The following is a 24,202-nucleotide window of genomic DNA, read 5'->3' as shown; positions in this document are numbered from 1 at the left end:
AATTTTGCTCATAAGAATTAACTGTGTCCTTTTTTAAATAAAAATTTCATCTCCTTATTCATATTTGGGAATTAGTGTTGCTCTATGTTCGAAAGGAGTCGGAAGAGGTTTTTGATGCCCTGATGCTCAAGACGCCGTCTTTGAAAGGTTTGATGGAAGCTGTAAGTAGTATAAACTTTATAATGCCCTTAAAAAATTAAACCGAACTTGGATAAAATTCCATTGAAACAAATTTTATCAGACTAACCAAATTCCTTTGTTGTATTGAAATCTTTGAAACCTTTCCTGAGGCATAGTACTTTGTTTATGCCTTTATTGTATCACACATTTTATCCTGCCTTTATGGTAGTCATTTATTTGCATATCTGTCTCTTCCAACTGACTTTTTTTTTTTTGTAATTGAGGTTTTTTTAAGATTTATTTATTTATTTCTCTCCCCTTCCCCCCACCCTGGTTGTCTGTTCTCTGTGTCTATTTGCTGCATCTTCTTTGTCCACTTCTGTTGTCAGTGGCACGAGAATCTCTGTTTCTTTTTGTTGCGTCATCTTGCTGCGTCACCTCTCCATGTGTGCGGCACCATTCCTGGGCAGGCTGCACTTTCTTTGACGCTGGGCGGCTCTCCTTACGGGGCGCACTCTTTGTACATGGGCCTCCCCTACGTGGGGGACACACCTGCGTGTCAGGGCACTCCTTGCGCGCATGAGCACTGCACATGGGTCAGCTCCACATGGGTCAAGGAGGCCAGGGGTTTGAACTGTGGACCTCCCATGTGGTAGACAGACGCCCTAACCACTGGGCCAAGTCCTCCGCCCCAGCTGACTCTTAAACTCCTGTGCCTAACAGATAGCTAGTAGATAGTAATCAACCAGCAAGTGTCTATTTCATGAAATTGAATGAATTTGTGATATGAGATAGTTTAAATTGGTTATACTTGGTTAACAAGAGATTGCCATTTAGCAGATCATTTAGAAAAAAATATTTTAATATAGTAAAATCTTGAAAACTTCATACATAAAAATAATGACTCCAGTGATGGGACTGCCCCACCCCAATGCCATTACCCCACCCCTCTGCTCTTCATGGTTTGGTTAAAGCCTCAGAATACACCTTGGGCTCACTCTGCAAGTTACTAATAGTCAGAATTGTATTTTGGATTTTGATATGAGAAGTCCTACTTTCCGATCTTATTTAGAGATATACAGATAGATGCATGCACAGTTGGACAAACTTATGAGACATGAAAAGATGTATAAACAGACAAGCTCTTTAAAAAAAAATAGTGGTTCCTAGGTCTGTCTTCAAAATTTCGGGTTCTAGGGAATTACTGAACTTGTATCAAGACCTTACCCAAAGCATGTTTGAAAAAAATTGGAGATGTAACTTGGGATGACCATAATTCTTCATACATGACCCCAACAAAAAGATGAAGAGTAAACTGACCCAAGTATTCCCTTTTGGGATCTTAGTAAGAAATGACAACAGGGGAAGGGTGCTGTGCTGGCTCCCCATTTTGGTCTTGTCGCTGGGTAAAATTCAGGTGATCATCTCTTGAATCCAGGTATTTGTCAACTTCATTCCTCTGCCTTTGAGTTAAAACCATGTGCATAATTGAATTATAAATATGTTTCCTCTGATTCCCCTTAACTACTACAGTGTGTTGAATTCATTTAAGAAATATTCATTATGGACTTGCTTTAATAAATAGTTACTGTTCTAAGCACTAGAGTTACAAGAGTAAGTGACACAGTGCCTAATGGTGTTTATATTCTAGTTAGAAGGGTAGAGACAAAGTAAGTAAAGAAATTACTATGTAATTTTTCAGGTATTAATAAGTATAATGAAGAAAAATAAAGCAAGGTGAGGAAACAGTAGATTGTTGAGGAACTATTGTTTAGTCTCTCCTGGGAAGCTGTCTGAGTTTACAGGCATCTCTTACAGCATGTTCCCTTCCCACTTGTACCACAACTAGCAAGCATCAATAGCATTCTAGTTTCCAACTGTTATTACCTTGTTCCTATGATTTTTTCCTGGGTTTCTCTCTCTTACCTTGTCTTTTGATGTCCCATTCATCATTTCTTAAGAATCATGGAAACTCTTGATTATGGAGCGAGAGAAGAGTGTAAAGAAAGATTGGACTTAAACTGTGCCAAACATAACTTATTTACAATTCATTAAGAAATTTATTGCACTATCTTAAGTCTTTTGGAGCTGTGATTTTATAAATATACAAAGTATTATTAACCAGTGATACAGAAAAGAAATGGACTTATTTTTTTGATAGGAGCACTGAGCTTGGGTTTGGTATGAAATTCCTATTTTTGTTAGAGTAAAAGAGATCTGAAGGTTGGTCATTCATTTCTCAGTATTGCCTTGAACTTTTCTCTTTAAATTGAGGCTAGGGCACTAATTCCAGTTTAGGAGTAGTCTAGACAATTTCAAATAAAGGGTTTGATCTGTGACTTTCCAGTAGACTGAATCAGCTGTTTGTTCTTTGAGTAGTAATTCATCCTTTCTCTTTAAAGATAGTTTCTGTGCCCTGAAAGGGAAACATGCAAAGTTTACATTGTAATAATTTCACTGCACAGTCTAGCCTACTCATGGTGATTAAGAAAAGAGGGGAGGGGATGAGACCAAGGAGATGCTAAGGACCACACACCAGTGGGTGCAGCTGTGTTTAGCCGTGAGCCTTCATGATTTTGCAAAATTCATTACTATTCTATTGAGAGGCTGTGCAGAACTGGCAAAGGTGAGGTCTTCCAGAAGTCTTTTAGACTATGGGATATTAATTTTTTTTCCTTTCCATAGTTCCATCTCTAAAATCATTAACTCTTTCTTTGTGCTAGATACTTTTAATCTTCACCACAACTCAGTGATGTGTGCAGTGAGACTCGTACTTTCTTGAGGAGAGACTGAGGATCAGAAATGTCACAAGCTAATTGATGGATTGATTCAACTTAGATGTGTCTGTTCCAAGAGAGGCCTTTATACATTTTATGTAAATACCTATGACTGTATATACACTTACCTTGTCCTAGTCTGTGTATATATTTCCCAATCACTTGGCTTATTCATATCTGTAAATTAGGGGGAACTAATAAGAACTTGATTCCAGTTCCCCTCAGATGAAGGAAATCCCTGAAGATATGAATTGGATCTTATTCCTATCTTGATAGGCAATTTTTGCAAAATAAAAAGTTGAGCTTGTGTGTGTATGTGTGTGTATAGCCATGAAAACAACACTTTGTAATTTTTCTTTTCTCTTTTAGATCTCAGACAAGTATGATGTTCCCCATGATAAAATTGGAAAAATATTCAAGAAATGTAAAAAGGGGTGAGCATTGATTGGCATTTTTATTACATCTAAATAAAATTACATTATTCACATGCATTTGTGCCCAGTCCAGAAAGTTACAGAAACATTAATTCTATAATGTATTTTTTCTCATTAAATTATCCACATAAAGTTGATGTACTTTTTAAAAACTTCTTTGTGGGGTTTTGCTTTTTTCCTTCAAGTAAAATTTTTATTTGCTTTTCCCATACTTGGCAGCAATGAAGTGGCTTCAGATTCCACAGCATATTATGAAATTTACTAAGTATAACAATAATAGCTACTCTATTTATTGAGCACCCATCATGAGTCAGGTACTGGATCAGGCACTTTTCATGTATTTCATTTAATTTTCCTATCATTCTTCTGAGATGGATATCATTATTTGTGGCTTATAGATGAGGCAGTTGAGGCACAGAGGGCTTAAGAGACTTGCCTAGGGTCTTGTAGCATATTACTGGTGGAACCATGAGTGATATTCAAAGCCTCTAATTTTTCTACTTTATCATCCTGCCCTAGATCATATCTTGAAGTCATATAACATTGCTTCATTGTCCAAAAATTAATATTTTCAATTCTATTTTACTTAACTGCCTTTGCTATTTCGCATGGATAAGCATGGTACAGTATAAGAGTTTTCTGGCTTAATTCTAAAACAAATCTTAATTGAAATTTTCTGGATGACACTAGTGGAAACGGTTGGACTTTATAGTGGATCATTTCAACTTTGAGGATAATTTACCAGGGATGATAATTTTTCAGGGGGCTGTAGTTTCAGGTCATGTAGATTAATTTGATTAATATGCATTCCAATGATGTATTCCTTCTGTAATTTATTTAATTGTATTATATTAGCTACTGTTTTAGTAGTTGCTACATGCCAGAAATAACAATAAAAAGCTAATATTTATTATCATGTGCCACACTCTGTTATAAATATTTTGCTTGATTAATTTAATGCTCAAACAACCTTATGAGATTGGCCCTATTATTATTTCCATTTTATAAGGTTGTGGAGGTTTAAGTAATTTGTCTCAGTTGTCAGAGCTAGTAAGTAACAGAGGTAGCTGCTTAAAAATCTGGGACTGATTCTAAAGCCTAGTAGGAATAAAGTGAATTTGTCTCTTTCTTTCCTTATTTAGTATACTGGTCAACATGGATGACAACATTGTGAAGCATTATTCTAATGAAGATACCTTCCAGTTGCAGATCGAGGAAGCAGGAGGATCATACAAACTCACCCTCACTGAGATCTAAAGGCATACTGGCCCACAACTCCCAATGAGTTAAATCAAGGTGTTAAACAGTTCTTATTGTTTGGCAAGCTGCAGGTACACCAGTCAAACACCTTCCAAATGTGGGCAGATGTCAGTACAAGTGTTTGGCCTGAAGATAGTATATAATATATTGCATTGGCCTTTTTCAGGTGACAGAGAAATCCATATACCCATATGTTTGAATTTTCCAATACAGATATTTAGGTTTAAAAGTGAAAACTTTGTTCCAAGATTTACTAGACTCTCTGGGAACATTTAGGCTATCTGTTCCATTATTTTAAAAAATATTAGAATACCTACCTTCTGTTTCTTCAGTATTAGTGGGCCTGCTCACTAATAGAATGCAGAAAAAGCAGGCGGCTTGGCTTTAAGGACTTTGTGCTCTTGCCTGTACTCATTATAACTCTGGCAGCCTCAGGTTCGAGGGAGTTGCATCTGAAGAATAAAGGGACGAGCCCCTTTCTCAAACACTACCCCTCCAATAAATGTTTACTGAAATAGGGCATGTTACTGAAATCTTCCTTTGCAACTTCCTTGGACATGTCACCTGTTTTTCTTATGAAGAATTTAAATGGATTACAGTATGAAATCAGTTAAGATAAAGCTGCATTGTATATAAGTGCAATATATTTTTGAAGGTCTGTGTCTGTAAATGTGTACATACATGTCTTATATAAATATATAATATATAAATATGGTGACTGTGTACATATAGTGAAGATATTCAATAAGATCTACCTTAAAGACTTTCTCTAGACAAAAACTAAGTTATTTTTTATAAAGTACTCCAAACAGATAGAATTCTGTGTTTAGTGGAACCCACTAAAAAGCTTTCTCTATGTGTTTTCCCAAACACAAGCAATCATTCCATAGCCTAGCAGAACCTCAAATGACAGATTCTGTTTGCTATTGAGAATATTATTTCTTGGATTTCTGCACTGTTTAACAAATGAAGTAAAAGAAAACACTACTGCAATTCATGTGTGTTATGTTTGCTAGTGTCTGAGTCAGATATACCTGTATTGAGTGAACAAACACAGTAATTACACCAAGCATATTGTAATTATTGTGAACCAAGCGAACAAACTCAGAATGGAGTTCTTGCTAATCTTGTTATGAGAATGATTTTTATTTTGTCATGTTTCAGAGCTTTATCTTGTATGTTAACAATTCTAGAAAGCATTCATGGATTTAAGAAAATATATTACATGGCAGAGGAACATTCTGTACACATTTAAATATATAAAAATATTAAAAAGTATAAGTTCATAACAAATAAAATCATGGGTATCTTTAGGTTTTGGAAACTAGAATAGGTCATTTGTATAAGTAGGATTGATGGATACATCCTTATGTTAAAATATTCTAATGAAGTCTGTGAACTAAATTGCTGGTTTTCTAATAGAAGATATAATGGGACACGGGTCATATAACAATATTTTATATTTTATTTTATGAAAATGATTTTGTCTTTGTTGTTTTTAATTGTATCATCAAAGATGTATTTTAAGCCAAAGGGATTAAATTTTATATGTCTATTTCGTAAGATGTCTTTCTTCTGTTATTCAATTTGACTTTATCCTTTCATTAATCAGTAAAGCAAAATTTGGAATCTTAAAATATTAGAGCAGAAAAGAATCTTCTTGGTACTTTCTACTTATTTCTCAACCTAGATACTTAGGTCTTTTCCTTCATGTTAATTTTGCCTTACAAGGGTCTGAAATGACCCAAGTAATAATTACTAAGTAAGAGAGTCCTGAATACTTTCTCAGCTATTACCAAATCTGAACCACTAAAGCTAAAGTAGTAGTTAAGGTTTTCAGACCTAAAATTTTACTGTTCTTAATTTTTAAAAGCTTAGCAGATGATGTTTAGTTTAGAATATTCCAATAATGTTTAAATTAATGAGAATTTCTAAATTAAACAGCTGTTCTGAGCATATTCAGATAAACCAGGGCCTAAATGTGATAGAGCCTCATCAGCTCCCCTGAGTTTGTTTTTTGTTGTTGTTGTTTTTCTTTTTTACTTTTTTTTTTAATTAGAGAAGTTGAGGGATAAAAGAAAAATCATTTAGAAAATACAGAGATTCCATGTACCAACCTATTCACATGAACTATAGTCCATGGTTTACACTGGGGTTCACAGTGTTGTACAGTACTATATTTGATTATTTTTTTAAAAACAAATAGATTTTATTTATGCATGTTAATAAAGCATACAGTTCATTCAAAGTGTACAGTCATTGGTATTTGGTATAATCACATAGCTGTGCATTCATCCCTTCAATCATTAGTAGACCATTTTCATGCTCTAATGCATGTGTGGGAGCTGGCGCTCAACAGCGAGCCCCCTATCAGCTCCCGGGCTGGTTTTTTCATTTGTTTGCTTGGTTTTTTTGTTTGTTTTTTGATTTTGAGAAGGGAAAATGATTTATTGATGGCCAGCCGGACTCGGGAGCTTTCTGTTTCAAACCAGAGCCTGGAACAAGATTTTCAAGTTATTTTTATACAGGGTGAGGAGTTAAATGGTGCCTTTATCAAAGAAAACTACTTTCTTTATTAGTTAAGTCTTTGCCTGAGTACCAGATAGGTTTTTTTTTTTAAGATTTATTTTATTGATCCCCCCGCCCCCTTTGTCTGTTCTGTGTCCATTTGCTGTGTGTTCTTGTTTTTGTCCGCTTCTGTTGTTGTCAGCAGCACAGGAATCTGTGTTTCTCTTTGTTGCATCATCTTGCTGCATCAACTCTCTGTGTGTGTGGCACCATTCCTGGGCAGGCTGCACTTTCTTTCACGCTGGGCGGCTCTCCTTACGGGGCTCACTTCTTGCATGTGGGGCTCCCCTATACGGGGGACACCCCAGTGTGGCACAGCACTCCTTGTGCACGTCAGCACTGCACATGGGCCAGCTCCACACGGGTCAAGGAGGCCCGGAGTTTGAACCGCGGACCTCCCATGTGGTAGACGAACGTCCTATCCACTGGGCCAAGTCCCTGTTTTGTTTTTAGGAGAAACTGGAAACCAAAGCTGGGACATCCTATGTGAGAAGCAAGCAGGAGTTCAACTGCTTGAGCCAACATCTGCTCCCCTAAAATATATTTTTAATGAATACAAGATCAAATTAATGAAGATCTCTGATAGATTTCCTATGACATCTATGCATTTTTCACTCTGATCCTTGGATCAAAAGGCAAGAGTCCTTTCAACAGACTTAGTCCCTGATCATTTTGTGGCTTCAGGGTCTTAGTTTAGCATAGGAAGCCCTATGCAATATGGCCCTTCTATTCTCTTTGAACCTTTCCTCTCAGGGCTTTCCCATGCTCTACCTTTCACTAGGGCTCCATGAAGCTACTTGGGGTTCCCTAATATTCCTTAGCTTTCCATACACTGCACTTCTTCCTGTCACTTAGTTCTATCTTCTGCCTTAAAACTTGGCTTTCCCCTGGAGACAAATTTTTCCCAATCTCCCCAGTAGCATTATCCTTGGTTTCTTTAGTAGGCAATGCTGCTTATCTCACCGCGCTCACTACTTGTATTATAACTTGAAACTTGGCCAGTCCTCCCCACAACCGCTGATTTCTTTGAGAAAAGGTTTGATGTCTTAGCTTTGGATCTCTGGTACCCAACCCAATGCTAGTTACATAGAAGATGCCCAAGTTTTGTAATTTGTAAGACAGCAACGAGGTGTTTTTAGAAGTTATAAGCTCAGAAATTAGCCTGGATTGGACATGGACCAGTTAGTCCACCAAGTGGGGCCAGGAGGTGGGGACTGTCCATTCAACAGGGCGACAATCAGTAAAGCAGAAGTCAGTAAGAGACAACGGGGCTGTAGAAAATGTGGCTTCCAGGAAAAGACACAATTTTATTATGAAAGAGTAACAGGAGAAGACTGAATGCAGCACCTGAAAGTATGAGGCTAGCTGGACCTCAGTCAATAAAACTGTGTACACAGTGCTCTCACATTCATTGGTTCATTTACCCTATGAAGGAAGCATTGTATTATTTTCACCAAATAGTACCAAAATGTTCATCTGACTTAGGTCACACAGTTAGTTAAGTGCTATGGCCAGGCTTTAAACCCAGGACTTGTGACTCCTCCAGTGATCTTTCCAAGCTCAACAGTTGTCCCAATGGATGCAGAATAAAAATAGGTATATTCATTGTTTCTTCCATGTTCAAGTCTCTTATATCTTAAAAAATGACTTCCTTAATCCTCAACCCTTTTAGCCATTACCCCAGTCAAATAATCTTTTCACTAAAGTTTCATTTATTTTATAAATGTAACAGGCTAAGAAAAACAAAGTAAGCCATTATAATGAATTTTAGAACCTCATGAGATGATTTCTCTAAAGAAAATGTTTCCTTCTGCTAAAATCCCACTCCCCAGAGGTATTCATACTGTTTTGTAAATAGGGCCATATTAGTCATACTGTTTTTAGCTAATGATTTCATTTATCAGTATCCTTTAGACATTTGTTCTTTGTAATGACTGCATTGTATTCCTTTCATAGACGTTTAATCAGTGCCCCACTGATGGACATTTAGGTCAAGTTTGTTTGTTTTTTTTAAAGATATTTAGATTATACAAATGTCGCATAAAAAATATAGGAGATTCCCATATGCCCCACTCCCCACACCTCCCACATTTTCCCACATTAACAACATCCTGCATTAGTGAGGTACATTCATTGCAATTGATGAACACATTTTGGAGCATTGACACTAAGCATGGATTAAAGTTTACATTGTAGTTTACGCTCCCACCCAATTCTGTAGGTTATGGTAAGATTTATAATGTAGGCCAAGTTTTTGCTGTTTCAAACATTACTGAAACAGGCTAGATAGGGAATCAATACACAGATCTGGAACCAGGCAAAAAGTCCCTGTGTCACTTGGTACCCCCAAGGTGGCTGCTGGAAGACTCTCATGAGACTCTGCCATTTGGAATGAGATTTCCTCCAGAAACCAGGAGAAGCCCTGGTTATTCTTCAGGAACCTTATCATTGGGTCCTCCTGGGGGATTGATAGGTGGAATAATCAATCAAAACAGCAAACAGCTGGGACTCCTGTCATTAGCAAAGGGGCGAAATAATTAATGGTGTGAAAAGCAATTCCAATGAATGTACTATGCTAATGAAAGAAGTTGATGTGGGAAAAGTGGGGGGTGTGTAGGGGGTGCAGTGGGGTATGTGGGAATCCCCTATATTTTTGATGTAACATTTATGTAATCTAGAAGCTTCTTTAAAAATAAAAAATTAACGTTAAAAAAAAAAAGCAAGCACAAAGACCTTCTTGCTCTCTTGCCTTCGCCCTGTCCTGGTGCTGGTCCCAGTGCCAGCCTATATGCCTGTTTCTGCTCTCTGTGCCCTGCTCTCACCATTTTTTTCCCTGCTATCATGGCCACGCAAGTAAAACCTGGGCATATATAATCTATAGTGGGAAATTGTAGCCTGTAAGTCAGCCCTCTTTATCACTTTTTAGCCCCTTCCTCTCTACCTGGACCCATGATCTGTTATTTTCTCCCATTTCTATTCCCTCCCTACCTTAATAAATTCCTGGCCTAACTAACCCGACGTGCTGTTGAAATTCATTAATTCATTTTCTGTAGTATAGTCAAAAATCTAGACAAAATCTGGGTACATTACTGCAGAACACATGCTTGTACATCTTCCCATTTAAAAGTAAAATCATAGGATGAATTCTTAGCAGAAAAATTCTGAGTCGAATAATACGTTTAGTTAATATTTTATAGATATTGACAAATTGCCATCCAAAGAGAACTATTTTATATTCCTACCAACTGAGTATGAGAGAGCTTGCTTCTGGGTATTTTATCAACACTTGTATCTTATTGCTTTGATTTACACTTCTCTTGAGTGAGGTTGAACAAAACTTCAAGTTTATTGGCCATTTGAACTTCATTTTTTGTGAACTGCGTGTTTATATATTGAAAGAACAATCTTTTTATTGTTTCACTTTCTCACTTATGCACTTCACTGCAGTCTGACTTCTATTCCTACTATACCATTTATTGAGCTAACTTACTGAGCTGTTAGACACTTGACATAATCTTTAATCCTCCCAAGAATCAAATGAAATGCCCCCTTTCACAGATGAGATTTATAGATGCTCAAGGAGCAACAGAAGTATAACTGACTCCAAACTTTCTTTCCACTATCACATGCTGTTTCTGCTGAAAATGTTCTTTCCAAGGTTTCCAGTGATCTCCTGACAGCTAAATTGCCTAACAGCTAATTGCTTACTTTCATATCCCTAGGGCATTTGATATTAATAATAAGCTTTTAAATTACTTTGGCTTTTATGACAAGTGATTCAGCTCGAAGACTGCAAGTATAAGAAACTCTATTCAAACTGGTTTAAACAATAAAAGAAACATCCTGCTTTCATAACTGAAAAGTTGAAAGATGGCAAACTTGAGCTTCATCTTCTTGCTCTTCTTGTGGTCCAAAACAATTGCCAACAGCCCCCCACTAATCAAGATGTTGGAGTGAGACATTCCAGGAGTCCATCTTCCATAGAAACTTTGAACAACCAGCAAGAAGTGACAGAAACATTTTTTTCAAAACTCCAGAAACGGTTGAAGGATTTCAGTAATAGGACAAGAACCAAATCAAGAAAAAGGCAACTAAAGGGTGGGAGACTCTTGTGGCACCTTGGCTAGTCACCCCTATCCCCTCACTGACTCAGCAAAGAGCTGGCCCACACTCCTAGTGTAGGTCCCTAGTCCTAGTTCCAGAAGGAGTAGAGTAACCATCATGCAGATACTGGGAGGATGTCTATCTGGCCCCTTCTCTCTGGTCGATGGCCTGAGGGACTGAACCATGACACTATTTTCAGGCTTGTTTCCCAGAATTTGCCCTGTGTGTAGAAAGGCAACTCACAGAGTTCTCATACAGAATACTGTGAGAGAGCAGGCAATTCTGGATGCGTGAGACAAGGGATTGTTGGCTATGAGACATACAGTATAGTGCCTGGGAGCTTGAGGGAACTATTTCCTAGGGAAAGGGAACATGTATATCTGTGGATACATTTCCAGGGCCCCATGCCCATGCCCAAGACAAGATGCATGCAAGAAAGGATCAGGGAGGCCCCCACAATTTAGCATTGAGTTATTCTCTAAACTCATTGTGTGGAAATCCCTGAAGCAGAGAACTCTCATAAGTCGATCTGAAAAAACTTGGAAATGTATTTTCTTTCTCCTTTTTTTTTTTTTTTTGTTAGCTCCTGGCCTTCAAGACAAGCTCTGTCATCACACTCACTATATACAACCTTAAGGAACAGATACCTCAGAGTCTAAATTCCAGCAAGAACACATTAAAATATCAAATTGTACAAGTTTCAGCTAAAGATTACAAAACATACAAAGAAACAGGAAGAGATCGTCCAGGCAAAGTAGAAGATTAAAGCATTAGAAACCACCAATGAGGAGGACCACACGTTGGACATATTAGGCAAAGACTTTTTAAAAATGGTCCTAAATAAACTAAGCTAAAGGAAAACATAGACAAAGAACTAAAGTAAATCAGGAAAATGATAGACAAATACAAAGAATATCAATAGAGAGATGGAAATCATGAAAAAGAACTGAACAGAGCTGAGGACCACAGTAATGGAAATTAAAAATTTCCTAGAGGGGTTCAACAGAAGATTGGAGTTGGTAGAACAAAAAGTCAGTGAACTTAAAGATAAGACAATTGCAATCATCCAGTCAGAGAAGCAGAAGGAAGAAACAGTGAAGAAAAGTGAACATAGCTTGAGGAATCTGGGGGACACCATCAAGGGTATCAATAAGTAAATTAGGCAAGTCCCAGAAGGAAAAGAGACAGAATGGAAGAGAAAATATTCAAAGAAATAATGGTTGAAAACGTCCCTAATTTAATGGAAGACATGAATATACACATCCAAGATGCTCAACAAACTCCAAACAGGATAAATCCAAACAGACGCTCATTGCGGCACGTTCTAATCAAGCTGTCAAATGCCAACGATAAAGAGAATTCTGAAAGCTGCAAGAGAGAAGCAACATGTCACATGCAAGAGAGCCTCAATGAGAGTAAGTGACAATTTCTTACCAGAAATCATGAAGGCAAGAAGGCAGCAGGGTGACATATTTAAAGTGCTGAACACAAAACTTGCCAACCAAGAATTCTATATCCAGCAAAACTGTCTTTCAAAAATGAAGGGCAGATTAAGACATTCCCAGAGAGACAAAAGCTGAGAGAGTTCATCACCAGCTCTACAAGAGATACCAAAGAGCATTCTGCAGGTTAAATTGAAAGGACAATAGAAAATAGATTGAAAAAAAAAAGGAAAATTAGATTGAAGGGAACAGATGAGGCTCAAGCAGTTGGGCACCTTTCTCCCACATGGGAGGAACCGGGTTTGGTTCCTGGTGCCTCCTAAAGAAGACAAGCAGATGCCACAACCAGCAGATGTTGCAACCAGCAGACACCATGCTACAATGAGCAGATGCTGCAATGACAGATGCTGCAACTGCTGCAATGAACAGATGTTGCAATGAGCAGCAAGCAGCACAAGCTGCAACCAGCACATGCTGCAACCAGTTATATACATCATCATTACTACACGGCTATGCCACTTGAGGTTTCATGATGTTAAAAGCAAATGCCAGTGAGCCCTACTTTGGAGTTTGTGCTTCTGAGAGTGACAGATTGGCCTCAGTTATGGCTTCCCTACACATGGCTCATCTGTCCCTTCTATTTATACCTATATTTGGCGCTGGAATTTATACCTATACTTGGTGCTGGAGTTTGTAAACTGATATCTTTGGACTTTCCATGTGCCAGCTGGGTCCTGAGCCTCAGCAGAGTTGCAACATCTACTCTCCAGTTCATTGGACTCACCTAGGACAACTAACAAGGAGGTGAGAATTGACAATCACCATACCAAGGATATGAGAGGGCCTACAAATGCAAGCAAGAGAGTTCCATTCATCAGCCATATGGGATCAAAGCCCCCTCTCAATTAGAGGTGGAGTGGGCATTGCCATCCCAGAATCATCAGGACTGGGGAATGAACTATTGACTAGAGTGGACTTACTGGTATTCTGCTATAGACTTATTGTGATTCTAGCAATAGAAGAAATTACAACATTGATGTGGAGGCAGTGGTCACTGGAGGCTCTGGGGGCAAGAAGAGAGAAAAACAGGTTTAATACAGGGGCTCTTTTGGGATTTGGGAATCTTCCTGAATGACATTGCAACAACAGATATAGACCATTTTATATTTTCCCATAACATGCAGAACTGTGTGGGAGAGAATGTAAACTACAATGTGAACTATGGTCCATGCTCAGTGGCAATGCCCCAGGATGCGTTTATCTATGTGGCAGGATGGGGGAGTGTGGCATAAGGGAATCCCAATATTTTCTGTGTAACATTTATGTAATCTATCTTTTTTTTTTTAAAGATTTATTTATTTCTCTCCTCTGCCCCCCCTCCCCCCCGCCCAGTCATCTGTTCTCTGTGTCTATTTGCTGCATGTTCTTCTTTGATTCCATTGTTGTCAGCGGCACAGGAATCTGTTTTGTGTGTGTGTGTCATCTTGTTGTGTCAGCTCTCCGTGTGGGCGGCGCCATTTCTGGGCAGGCTGCACTTTCTTTCGCGCTGGGCGGCTCTCCTTACGGGGTACACTCCTTGCACGTGGGGCTCCCCTATGTGGGGACACCCCTGCGTGGCACGGCACTCCTTGTGCGCATCAGCACTGCGCATGGGCCAGCTCCACACAGGTCAAGGAGGCCCGGGGTTTGAACCGCGGACCTCCCATGTGGTAGACGGACGCCCTATCCATTGGGCCAAGTCCACTTCCCATTAAGTATCTTTTAAATATATATATATTATTTTTTAAAAAGCAGATATTAACATTCGGGTAACAAACGCTACTATGTTTGACTATTAGTATTCCATTGCTGAGAGTCATGTTGGAGATTTCTGGCCTATCTTTGTCATGTTACCAGGAAGAATTTTTATGAGCCCAAGGGAAGCCAGTGGTATTAATAACAAGATGAATAAAAGAACGAGTCTCAGACTTGTCCCTGTTGCAAATGCTTTTTTCTCTATATCTGTTAATAAAGACCACAAGAAAGAGTTTCCATTCAGCTGGCAGGGCCAACAATGCATGCTCACTCTCCTACTTCAGTGCTAAATCAACTCTCCAGCCATCTGTTATAGTCTAGTCTGTAGGAACCTAGTCAGCTTTCCATTCCATAGCATATCAAGTCATACCACGGATGATATTATGCTGAAAGGATCTTGTGAGCAAAGAAATAGCAATTTCTGTAGATATGTTAGAAAGATACATGTATGCCAGAAGGTAGAAAGTAAATCCCACAGAAATTCAGGGAGCTGCTTCAATAAAATGTCTATGTGCCCAGGCATCTGGGGCATGTCAAGATATCTCTTCCAAGGGAAGGACAAGTTGTTGCTTGGCCCGTCAACCTCCTCCCTCTGCCATCCCCAGGCCTCCTTAACCTGCTCTATTTTTTTCCCCAAGATTTGGTAGGTTGAATTATGTACCCTAGAAACCACATGTTCTTAATCCGCATTCCTGTGGTTGTGAATTCATTGTGTAAAGGATCTCCTGAATGAGGGCAGGCCTTAATATGATTACTGGGCTCCTTTATAAGCAGAAGAAATTCAGACGTAGAGAGAGAAAGCCATGGGGAGGAGCCAGAAGTAAGTGAAACCCAGAAGAGAAAGGGGAGAATATCATCATGTAATGGAAAGCCAAGGAACCCAAGGATTGCCGGCTGTAGTGAACGCTACCTACCTGAGAGGAAGCAAACTGTTCAGCCTCTGAAACCACGAAACAATAAACTCCCATTGTTTAAACCAACCCGTTGCGGGCTGTTTATCATAGCAGCCTGAAAACTAAGACAACAGCACTTAACAATTTCTAAACTGCTATATATTTTACTTGATTATTATACATATTGTTTATTGTTTGCCTTCCCTTGCTAGAATGTACCCTTCACAAAACCAAGGGTTTTTTCTGACTCATCTACTGATGAGTCCTGAATACTGAGAAAAGTGTCTGGCACCTTGGAGACAGTTGTGTTGGTTATCTTTTATTTGCCCCTCCAGATCCACTCTCCATCCTCTGTACCCTTCTCTCCTTCCCAGGAGGCTGACCCCTGTGGATTGCACCACCCATATGGGTTTGGCTGGAGATCTGAGATGAGAGAGTGAGGCCAGGATGCTGATTCCCCAGCTCCTCTCCTGAAGCGCACGGTCTCTCTCAAGCTGGCCTCCTCTACACTACTCTTTCCCTCCACCCGTGGTACCACGTCCTCGCTCCTTCAGGGCTTAGTTGCTACTTGCTGGAGGTTATGAGACTAACCTTTTAGATTCCCCTACATTTCCTGTTGGTAAATAGTCCTTTGTAAATAATCCCTTCTTGAGTTATTCTATTGTGAGTGTGCCATCAATTTCCTTTTGAGGTCCTTACTGTTACAGTGGTCAATAAGCTTGCACTGAATGAATGAATGAATCATTCAACTTTGCCATCAAATGTTTGTGACATGAATAGATTGCAGCCTCTGAAAGATCAATGGACTTTCTGAATCCCAACTCTTCTCCCCTGAATCTTCTCTTGTATGTTGCTGCTGAAGAGCAATTCTGCCAGTCTTTATTCCAAGTTATAAAATGCTGAGGAAAGCTATTAAGCAGCCCTTTAGGAGAGTAATGAATTCAGTGGGTGAGTTCTCCCTCAGTGATTAGGAAAAAAAATTTGGTTTTCCTTCTCTAAAAGTTTTTCAACATTCCCAACTGGTGTACACCTGGTGTCCAGGTTCAGCTGAAGTGTGCATACTTGAAGGATGATGATTTCAGAGATCTAAGTGGACTTTGTGTCAGTTCATGATTTTCCTGTCACTCCTTACAGAAAATTAAGTCCAGAGCCCAGGGAAACGATTTCACACACGCGTGCACCCCAGCCCCTGTGTTCAGGAATCGCCCAAGGCCACACTTCAAGTTGCACAGTTGCATCATGATTATCTCTTGATTCACTCCATAACCTAGTTCCTTTGCCCTACTGGAAACACACACTCAAACACACGCACACGCTTAATTTTCAGGAAAATATGAAATGATAAAAACGAAATTAGATAGAAGTTGTTTTTCACTCTCTATTACTATTGAAGTCTAGTTTTTTCCTTCTTTGTGTGTTACCATATGTCAAGACCCAACTGTTGACATGGGCTTACTGGAGAAAATGCTTAACAGCAACAACCCGCCGACTTGTTTACAAGGTGCTCTGCAGGGGAGAGGCATGACCTCTTCTAGTCCCGAAAACTTATCAGGGAGTTTATCACAGAGACTGCTCTTGTGAGGAGGATGAGAGAAAAGTGTAGAGAGTATGGTGTGAACATTTTACCCATTGGAATAAATGCAGATCTTTAAAATGTTTCCCACGTGAGCGTAGATTGGCTCTCTCACAGGCCTGAGGCGCTTGAGCACAGGCTGAGCGCCTGCAGGAACCAGCCCTTGCTCCACCCCTGACTGCGTATCTAAACCCAAGGTTAAAGAGTGCTCCCAGCCCTCCTTAGCGCCCAGGGGTTTCCCTCCTCCCAGGGCGGGCTGTGTGGGTGGCCTGTTTGCACAGAGCTCGGGCTCAGTCCTGCACGTGGGGTGACCCAGGGAGGAAGGCTGCTTCCTACAGCCCTCCGAGGCCAGTCAGCTCTTCCTACTGCAGTTCCTCAGCCAGGAAGTTGGATTGTCCTCTGACCAAACCCTCCCAATTTCCATGGGGCCGAACGTGGCAGTGGCCTCCTTGCCCCATCACTGCTGATGAAGCACAAGGCTAGCCGGGCAGCTGGCTGAGGCCTGGTTACCAGGTGCCCACACGGAGGCACTTATCTCTGTTTGCACGGCTGGTCATGAAAAGAGTGAGCAAACGTTGTGCAGGCTGTACAGGCCGGCGGCTGTGGCTCCACCGGGCAAGGGTACCCCCAGGATTCAGTAGCCCCTCCCCAGGCAGTCCCTGGCAGAAAAAAACAAGAGAGAGGAGAAACCCACCCTAAGGTTGCTCACATGTCGGTTCCGCCACGGATTCTCGAAGCAATGCCGTGAGGTGGAAAGGGCAGGGCCCAACAGGGTGAGGGCCATCACCTCCACTTTACAAAGAAGCAAACTGAGGCTCAAGGAGGCACAGTGACCTGCTCCACATCACAGAGCAAGGGACAGAGCCCGCCATCTTTCCACTATCCCAGAGCCTAGCCTCATGCCTGGCACCCAGGGCGTGCTTGGTGTGGGTCGGATGGCGATAGCAACACGCGTTCCACTTTCTACTCCACTCCTGATAGTCTGCTCCCTTTTCTTCTCATTTTTATTCTTTTGGAGTCAGTCCTCAAAGCAGGGGTGTCCAGCTCAATAGAAGCCAGCCTGACTGACCGCTGGGTCTGAGCTGGCTGCCTTCCGCAGAGGCCCAGGCTGGCCTGCGCTTTCATTCCAGCTCCCTCGGGGTTGGAAGGCAGTGGCTCAGGGGGCAGCTCATGGCCCCCCGCCCAGATTTCCACAGCTTCCCGAGCCATGTCCAGGCAGCTTTCAGAGGATGGGAGTGGGGTGGGAGTGGGGAGGAAGCAGGGTGGGGGGTGGCTCTGGGCAAGTGACTTTACACTTGGAGGCCCAGAGGCCCTGTGACTGCTGGACTTTGGGGCTGGCTGGACTCGGACCTCAGCCCAGGTGGGGGAGTCTAGGAGAGAGGTCCCTGCAGCAGCGGCTGAGGAGTGAACAGACCAGAAAAGGCTGGCTGCAGAGCGATCCTGACCCCGGGGCAGAGAGAGGATATAAATCGGGAGGCCCCGTGGTCAGGCTGCCCCATACTGGGCAAGGCTGGCCAGAGGCATGGGTCAGCACTTCAGAAGTCACGGGGCAGCAAGGCCAAGGCAGTCCTGTCCAATAGGACAGTGCAAGGAAGGACGGCTAATCCAGGCCACCCAAACCCAGGGGGAGAGCCGAGATCCCATCATCCCCCCAACATGCACCTTCCTAGGATATGGGGCCAAGTTCTCTTTTCCTCGGGGAGTTTTGGTCTGAAGTTGCCTTTTGCAGCAAACCTGGAGAGCTGAATATAGTCAGATAACTGCCACCTCCAGAAGGACGGGGAGCCCTCCAGGTGGCTCTGTGCTGAGTGCTGGCGCTCTGGGGCCAGGTTCTGTTCTCCATCCCTTTTGCTGTCTGATGAGATAAAGGCATGAGGGTAGCCCTGGTCTCGTCCTGGTGCTGGATTTCACCTTCCCAAAGCACCCAGAGCCATGGGCCTGAGTGCCAGGCCACCCGTAGGTCCCTTCGGCCCCTCTGGCCTGCTCCAGTCTGCCTGGGTCACAAGAAGTGTCCTCTCCCACCCCCACCCCCCATTACCACATGGTTTGAAAATGCCTCTGTTCAAACAGGAAGGTCCCATCACAGCTCGGGAGGCCTCCCTTACAACTGCACCCGTAGCATTACGTTTTTGAGACATCATTCCCATCCCATAAAATCCACCCCTGGGAAGTGCACAGTTCAGTGGCTTTTAGTGTGTTCATGAGGCTGAGCGACCATCACTACTGCTAAGTCCAGAGCATTTCTACCACCACATAAAGAAACCTCATGCCCAACACCCCACCCCGGGCAGCCTGATCTCACTTTCTGTCTCCACGGATTTCCCAGTTCCCGACATTTCGGTAACATGGAAGCACAGGCTATGTGCCTTGTGTGTCTGCTGCTTTCACTTAGCAGAATGTCTTCAAGGTTCACCCATTCTGTAGCATGTGTCAGAACGTCATCCCTTTTCACAACTGAATTATATTCCATGGTCTGGATATATCCCATTTTATTTGCCCATTCATCTGCTGATGGGCATGGGGGTGTTTCCACCTTCTGGCTGTCATGAATAACACTGCGAAGAACAGTCGTGCACACATTTTTGTGTGGACACAGGCTTTCATTTCTCTTCGGTCTATAATTAGGAGCGGAACTGCTGGGGTATGTGTTTAACCACTTGTGGATCTGCTGGACTGTTTTTCCAAAGCAGCTGTACAATTTTACATTCCCACCAGTAGAAGACAAGGGTCCTAGTTTTTCCACATCCTCATCGAACACTCACTATTGTCTGTCTCTTTTATTATCACCCCCCATCCTAGTGGGTGTTTAGTGGTATCTGTGTGTTTTTTTTAACTTTTTATTCTGAAATATTTTCAAACTTATAGGACAGTTACAAAAATAACACAAACCCCATACAGAGAACTGCAACATACCACATCCCACCCGCCTACCCCCCAGATATCTGGGTCCACCAATTTTAACATTTTGTCACATTTGCTGTATCTAATTTGTCTATCCATCAGTTTATCTCTACATCTATCTATCCATCTATCTGTCTTTCAGACCATTTTCTGAACAATTGAGTGTAGGTTGTCTACATCATGCTCCTTGGACACTTGACGTGGCCAAGTACATTTCCCAAGAAAAAGGTTATTCACTTATGTGTCCACCTTAAGTGCAATTACCAAGTTCAAGACATGTAACATTGACGTGAAGGGTACAGTCTATATTCCAGTGTTTTCATACGTCCAGAACAAGGAGTCGCCTCTCAGCCTGAACTCTCCTGTCCCCCTGGGCAACATGGAGCGGGGTGCTCTCCCTCCTGGCGGCCCCCAGGGCACTCCCAGCGCCCCCTGCCTATCCTCCCCACCTGCCATTCACTTCCTCCCCAGACCTCGCGCCTTCCCACAGCTGCCTGTCCTGATGATGTCCCAGACGTCCAAGTCCGCGCTGCCCACTCTACCCGGCTCTCCCACAATGCTGTCGAGACCATCGCCACCTCAGATGTCCAGCCACTGCCTGACTGGCCCCTGCTGCTCCGGACCAGGGATCAGCCACAACCAGCCTGCCAGATGCACCCGAGCTCAGTCGCTGCCCAGAGCCCGTGGCTGTCAACCTGCCAGGCCAGCAGCCCCTTTCCCGGGAGCCCCCACCTACCACGTTGTCCTCCCCCACCCCTCTGGGCTCCCACATTCCACCAATGCACAGGGGATGGGGGGCTCCCCTCAAAACTGTAATGATGGCTCCAGAGGCTCAGACTCCCTGGATGTCCCCCGCAGCCCTGCGCCCCACTCTTCCCAGATGAGGCTCTGCCTACCTTCAGCTACAGCAGCCCCCAGCAGGAGCAGGGGTGCAGGGTCCAGCCTGCAGCAGCACCGCCCCTCAGGCATGCCCCAGCCCCAGCAGGACCCGCCCCCCGCCGCCAGGCCCCTTACCCCCCACCCCCGCAGCATTGATGGGCAAAGGCCTGGCCGGGTCCCTGGGCAACGTATGCCCACCGGGTGTGCCCCTGGGATGGCATCCACGCTGAACAAGCCCGAGCTGAGCCAGGGGATCCGACCTGCCCCTGCGGGGACCCCTGAGTTCCACCTGGTAAGGGTCAGCCCCTCTGAGAAGCCAAGCAGTACCCTGGAGTCCTTCCCCAAGAGCAAGACCAGCCCCCACCCCCAAGACCCAGCCCCCCAGTCTGCATCTCCTGAACTTGCAGAACATGATGATGGAGCAGAGCCCCTGGTGGCCACCCCCCAAAGTCCCAGGCCAGCAGGGCATCCAGCAGGGGCTCGACATGTCCATGTGCCACCCCACACAGAGGCTGCCCCACGGTCTGACCCACAGCCTGCACAGGGAGGCATGCCCCAACCCCACCAAGCCTTAGCACCCAGCAGAATTTTACGCGGATTAAGCAACCGGGTGTGTGGGGGCGAGGTCTAACCCAGCACCCCCACGTGCACATGCTCTCTCTGCAGGGCTCCCTTGTGTCCCCTGCCCCCGCCACCTACACTGCGGGGTGTCCCACCCCCTGCGGCAGTGCCCTGCTAGCGGCAGGTGCTGGGGACTAGATTGCAAAGAGGCTAAACTTAGAGCTGGCCCGACCCCTCCAGTGTTGGGATGGCCTGGGTCAGTGGGCGCGGTGGGAGGGGGCTTGTGTAGAGAAACCAGCTGTGCTGGCAGCCGAGGGGACTTGCCAGTGGGGGGGAGGGGTGAGAGTGGGGGGGAGGGGAGGAGTGGACGGGTTTTGTTCCCTTTCAGCCCCCAGGACCGCCCTTCCCTTCCGCCCCAGTTCCTGCGGAACCTCTTTCCCTCCCTCCCTCTCTGCACCCACTCCCCTTCAGCGTTCTTCTCCTAATCCGGGGAAGGGTGGAGGGGGAGGCGGCCTCCTTCCTTTCTGCTGGTCCCTGGGTCTCCCAGCTCTCCGCTCCGGTCCCCCCTTCGCAGCTCTGGGTTCACCCGCTTTTCCTTCTGTCTTTTGCATCTTCCTCCTCCCTGAGGATGGGCTGACCCACTGCCGGGGCACAGGTGCCAGCTGTAGCTGGAAAAGGAGCACTGGGCTTTTGGGAAAACAATAAACCCCATAATGAGGTACCATTCACACCCACTGGAACGGCTATTATGTAAAAAAGAAAGAAAGAAAGAAAACTACCATTGTTGGGGAGGATGTGGAAACAGGAACACTCATTCACCACTGGTGGGAATCCAAATGGGGCAGCCGCTGTGGAAGGCAGCTTGGCAGTTCCTCAGGAAGCTAAGTATAGAACTACCGCATGACCCAGCAACCCCACTACTAGGAATACGCCCAGAAGAGTAGAAAGCAGGGGCTCGAACAGATATTTACACACCGATGTTCGTGGTGGCATTATTCACAACTGCCAAAAGAGGAAGCAGCCCAGGTATCCATCAGTCAGCGAATGGATAAGCACAACGTGGTATAGACAGACAGAGGAATACTATTCAGCCCTACAAAGGAATGAAGTTCTGATACATGCGACAACGTGGATGAATCTTAAAGACATCATGTTCAGTGAAATAAGCCAGACACAAAAGGATGAAGATTGGATGATCTCCTGCATATGAACTAATTACCATAAGCAAACTCATAGAGTCAGAATCTAGAATATAGGCTACCAGGCACCCGACTGGGGTAGGAAATGGAGAGGTAATGTTTCAATTGTACAGAGTTTCTCCTTAGAATGAAGTTTTGATAATGGATGGTGGTAATGTTAGCACAACATTGTGAATGTAATTAGCAGCACTGAAATATATATTTGAATGTGGTTAAACAGGTGAATTTTGGTTTATATATATGTTACTAGAATAAAAAATTTAAGATAAAAAGAAAATCTATAGAACTGGGTAACACAATCAGTGAACCTTAATATGAATCATGGACTATAGCTAATAGTTCAACTACAAAAATTTCTTTCATCAACTGCAGTAACTGTACTACACTAATGCAGCATGTTAATAATAGGGTGGTATATGGGAACACTGTATTTTCTGCATGATTTTTCTGTAAACCTATAAATTCTTTAATGAAAAAACAAAATGGACAAAAGACATGAATAGATATTTCATTGAGGATGATCTACAGATGGCAAATAAGCAGTTGAAAATATGTTCAAAATCATTATCCTTTAGGGAAATATAAATTAAAATCATAATGACAATGGGAAATTAAGGCTTAAAATGTATAGGGTTCCTATTTGGAAAGATGGAAATGTTTTGGTCATGGATGGTGGTTATGGAAGCACAACATTATGAATGTAATTAACAGCACTGACATATATATCTGAATGTGGTTAAAAGAAAATATTAGTTTGTATATATGGTAAGAGAAAAATTGTTTTAAAAAAATCCATTTTAAAAACACACAATGAGATACCCCTACATATCTATCAAATAAAAAACAATGGCAACACCAAAGGATGCTGTTGAGTGTACAGGGAAACTGGGTCCCCCTCGTTGCTGGTGGGTACAGCCCCTGCAGAATGCAGTTTAGCAGTTTCTCTAAAAAAAGAAACCATGCAAGTACTGTACAAGTCAGCAACTGCCCTCTTGGGCAGTTATCACAGAGAAATGAAAACTTATGTTCACCCAAATACCTGGACATGAATGCTTATAGCAGCTTTAGTCATAACAGCCAAAAAAGAGAAACAATCCAGATACCTACCAGCCGCTGAATGGATAAAGAAATTATGGACTACTGCTTTACAACAAAGGGAAAGAACTGTTGACTTACAAAAAACATGGCTGAATCCCAAAATAAGGATGGTGAGCAAAGAAGCCAGGCTAAAAAAGAATAGCTATGATATGACTCCCTTCAATCAGTACTCCAGAAAGCGCAAATTAATCTATAGTCCCGAAGGCAGATGATGAGAGGTTGCTTGAGTTTGCAGGGGCAGAGCAGGGAGGGAGAGGAAAGAAGGAAGAGAAGAGCACAAGGAAACTTTTGGGGGTAATGAATGTGTTCAGTCTCTCGAGGGTGATGATGGTTTGGTGGGTATATACCTATTTCAAAAGTTATCAAATTGCACCTTTTTAACAGAGGCAGTTTATCATATATGGATCATACCTCAGTCAAGCTGTTTTTCAAAAATGTTTAAATTACCTGGCTGGCCTATGTGAAAACAATTGCTGTATCTCATTTCCCCGCGGTTGCATCCGCCTTCGTCCAGCATTTCGGAGATGACTTCTGTCACTGAGAGAACTGCCCAGGCCCCAGCAGGCCTCCTTCCTGAGAGCCGCCTGCCTCTGGGCCTC

The 24,202-nt window shown here is 42.9% G+C and overlaps 1 protein-coding gene across 1 annotated transcript in view; it reads left to right on the top strand.

The window, feature by feature from the left end:
- GRHL1 (grainyhead like transcription factor 1) overlaps positions 1 to 6,154 on the top strand; it is a 56,083-nt gene extending 49,929 nt beyond the window's left edge. Inside the window, exons 14-16 of the mRNA XM_004457211.4 lie at positions 76 to 161; positions 3,267 to 3,331; positions 4,474 to 6,154. Coding sequence (XP_004457268.1) covers positions 76 to 161; positions 3,267 to 3,331; positions 4,474 to 4,588 — 266 coding nt within the window. The 3' untranslated portion in view covers positions 4,589 to 6,154. The remainder of the gene's footprint in view (positions 1 to 75; positions 162 to 3,266; positions 3,332 to 4,473) is intronic.
- Positions 6,155 to 24,202: the final 18,048 nt, after the last annotated feature.

This window comes from Dasypus novemcinctus, chromosome 25 (genome assembly GCF_030445035.2).
Source record: "Dasypus novemcinctus isolate mDasNov1 chromosome 25, mDasNov1.1.hap2, whole genome shotgun sequence".
In the NCBI taxonomy this organism is placed as follows: domain Eukaryota; kingdom Metazoa; phylum Chordata; class Mammalia; order Cingulata; family Dasypodidae; genus Dasypus; species Dasypus novemcinctus.
This window is presented reverse-complemented; position numbering and strand designations above follow the sequence as displayed.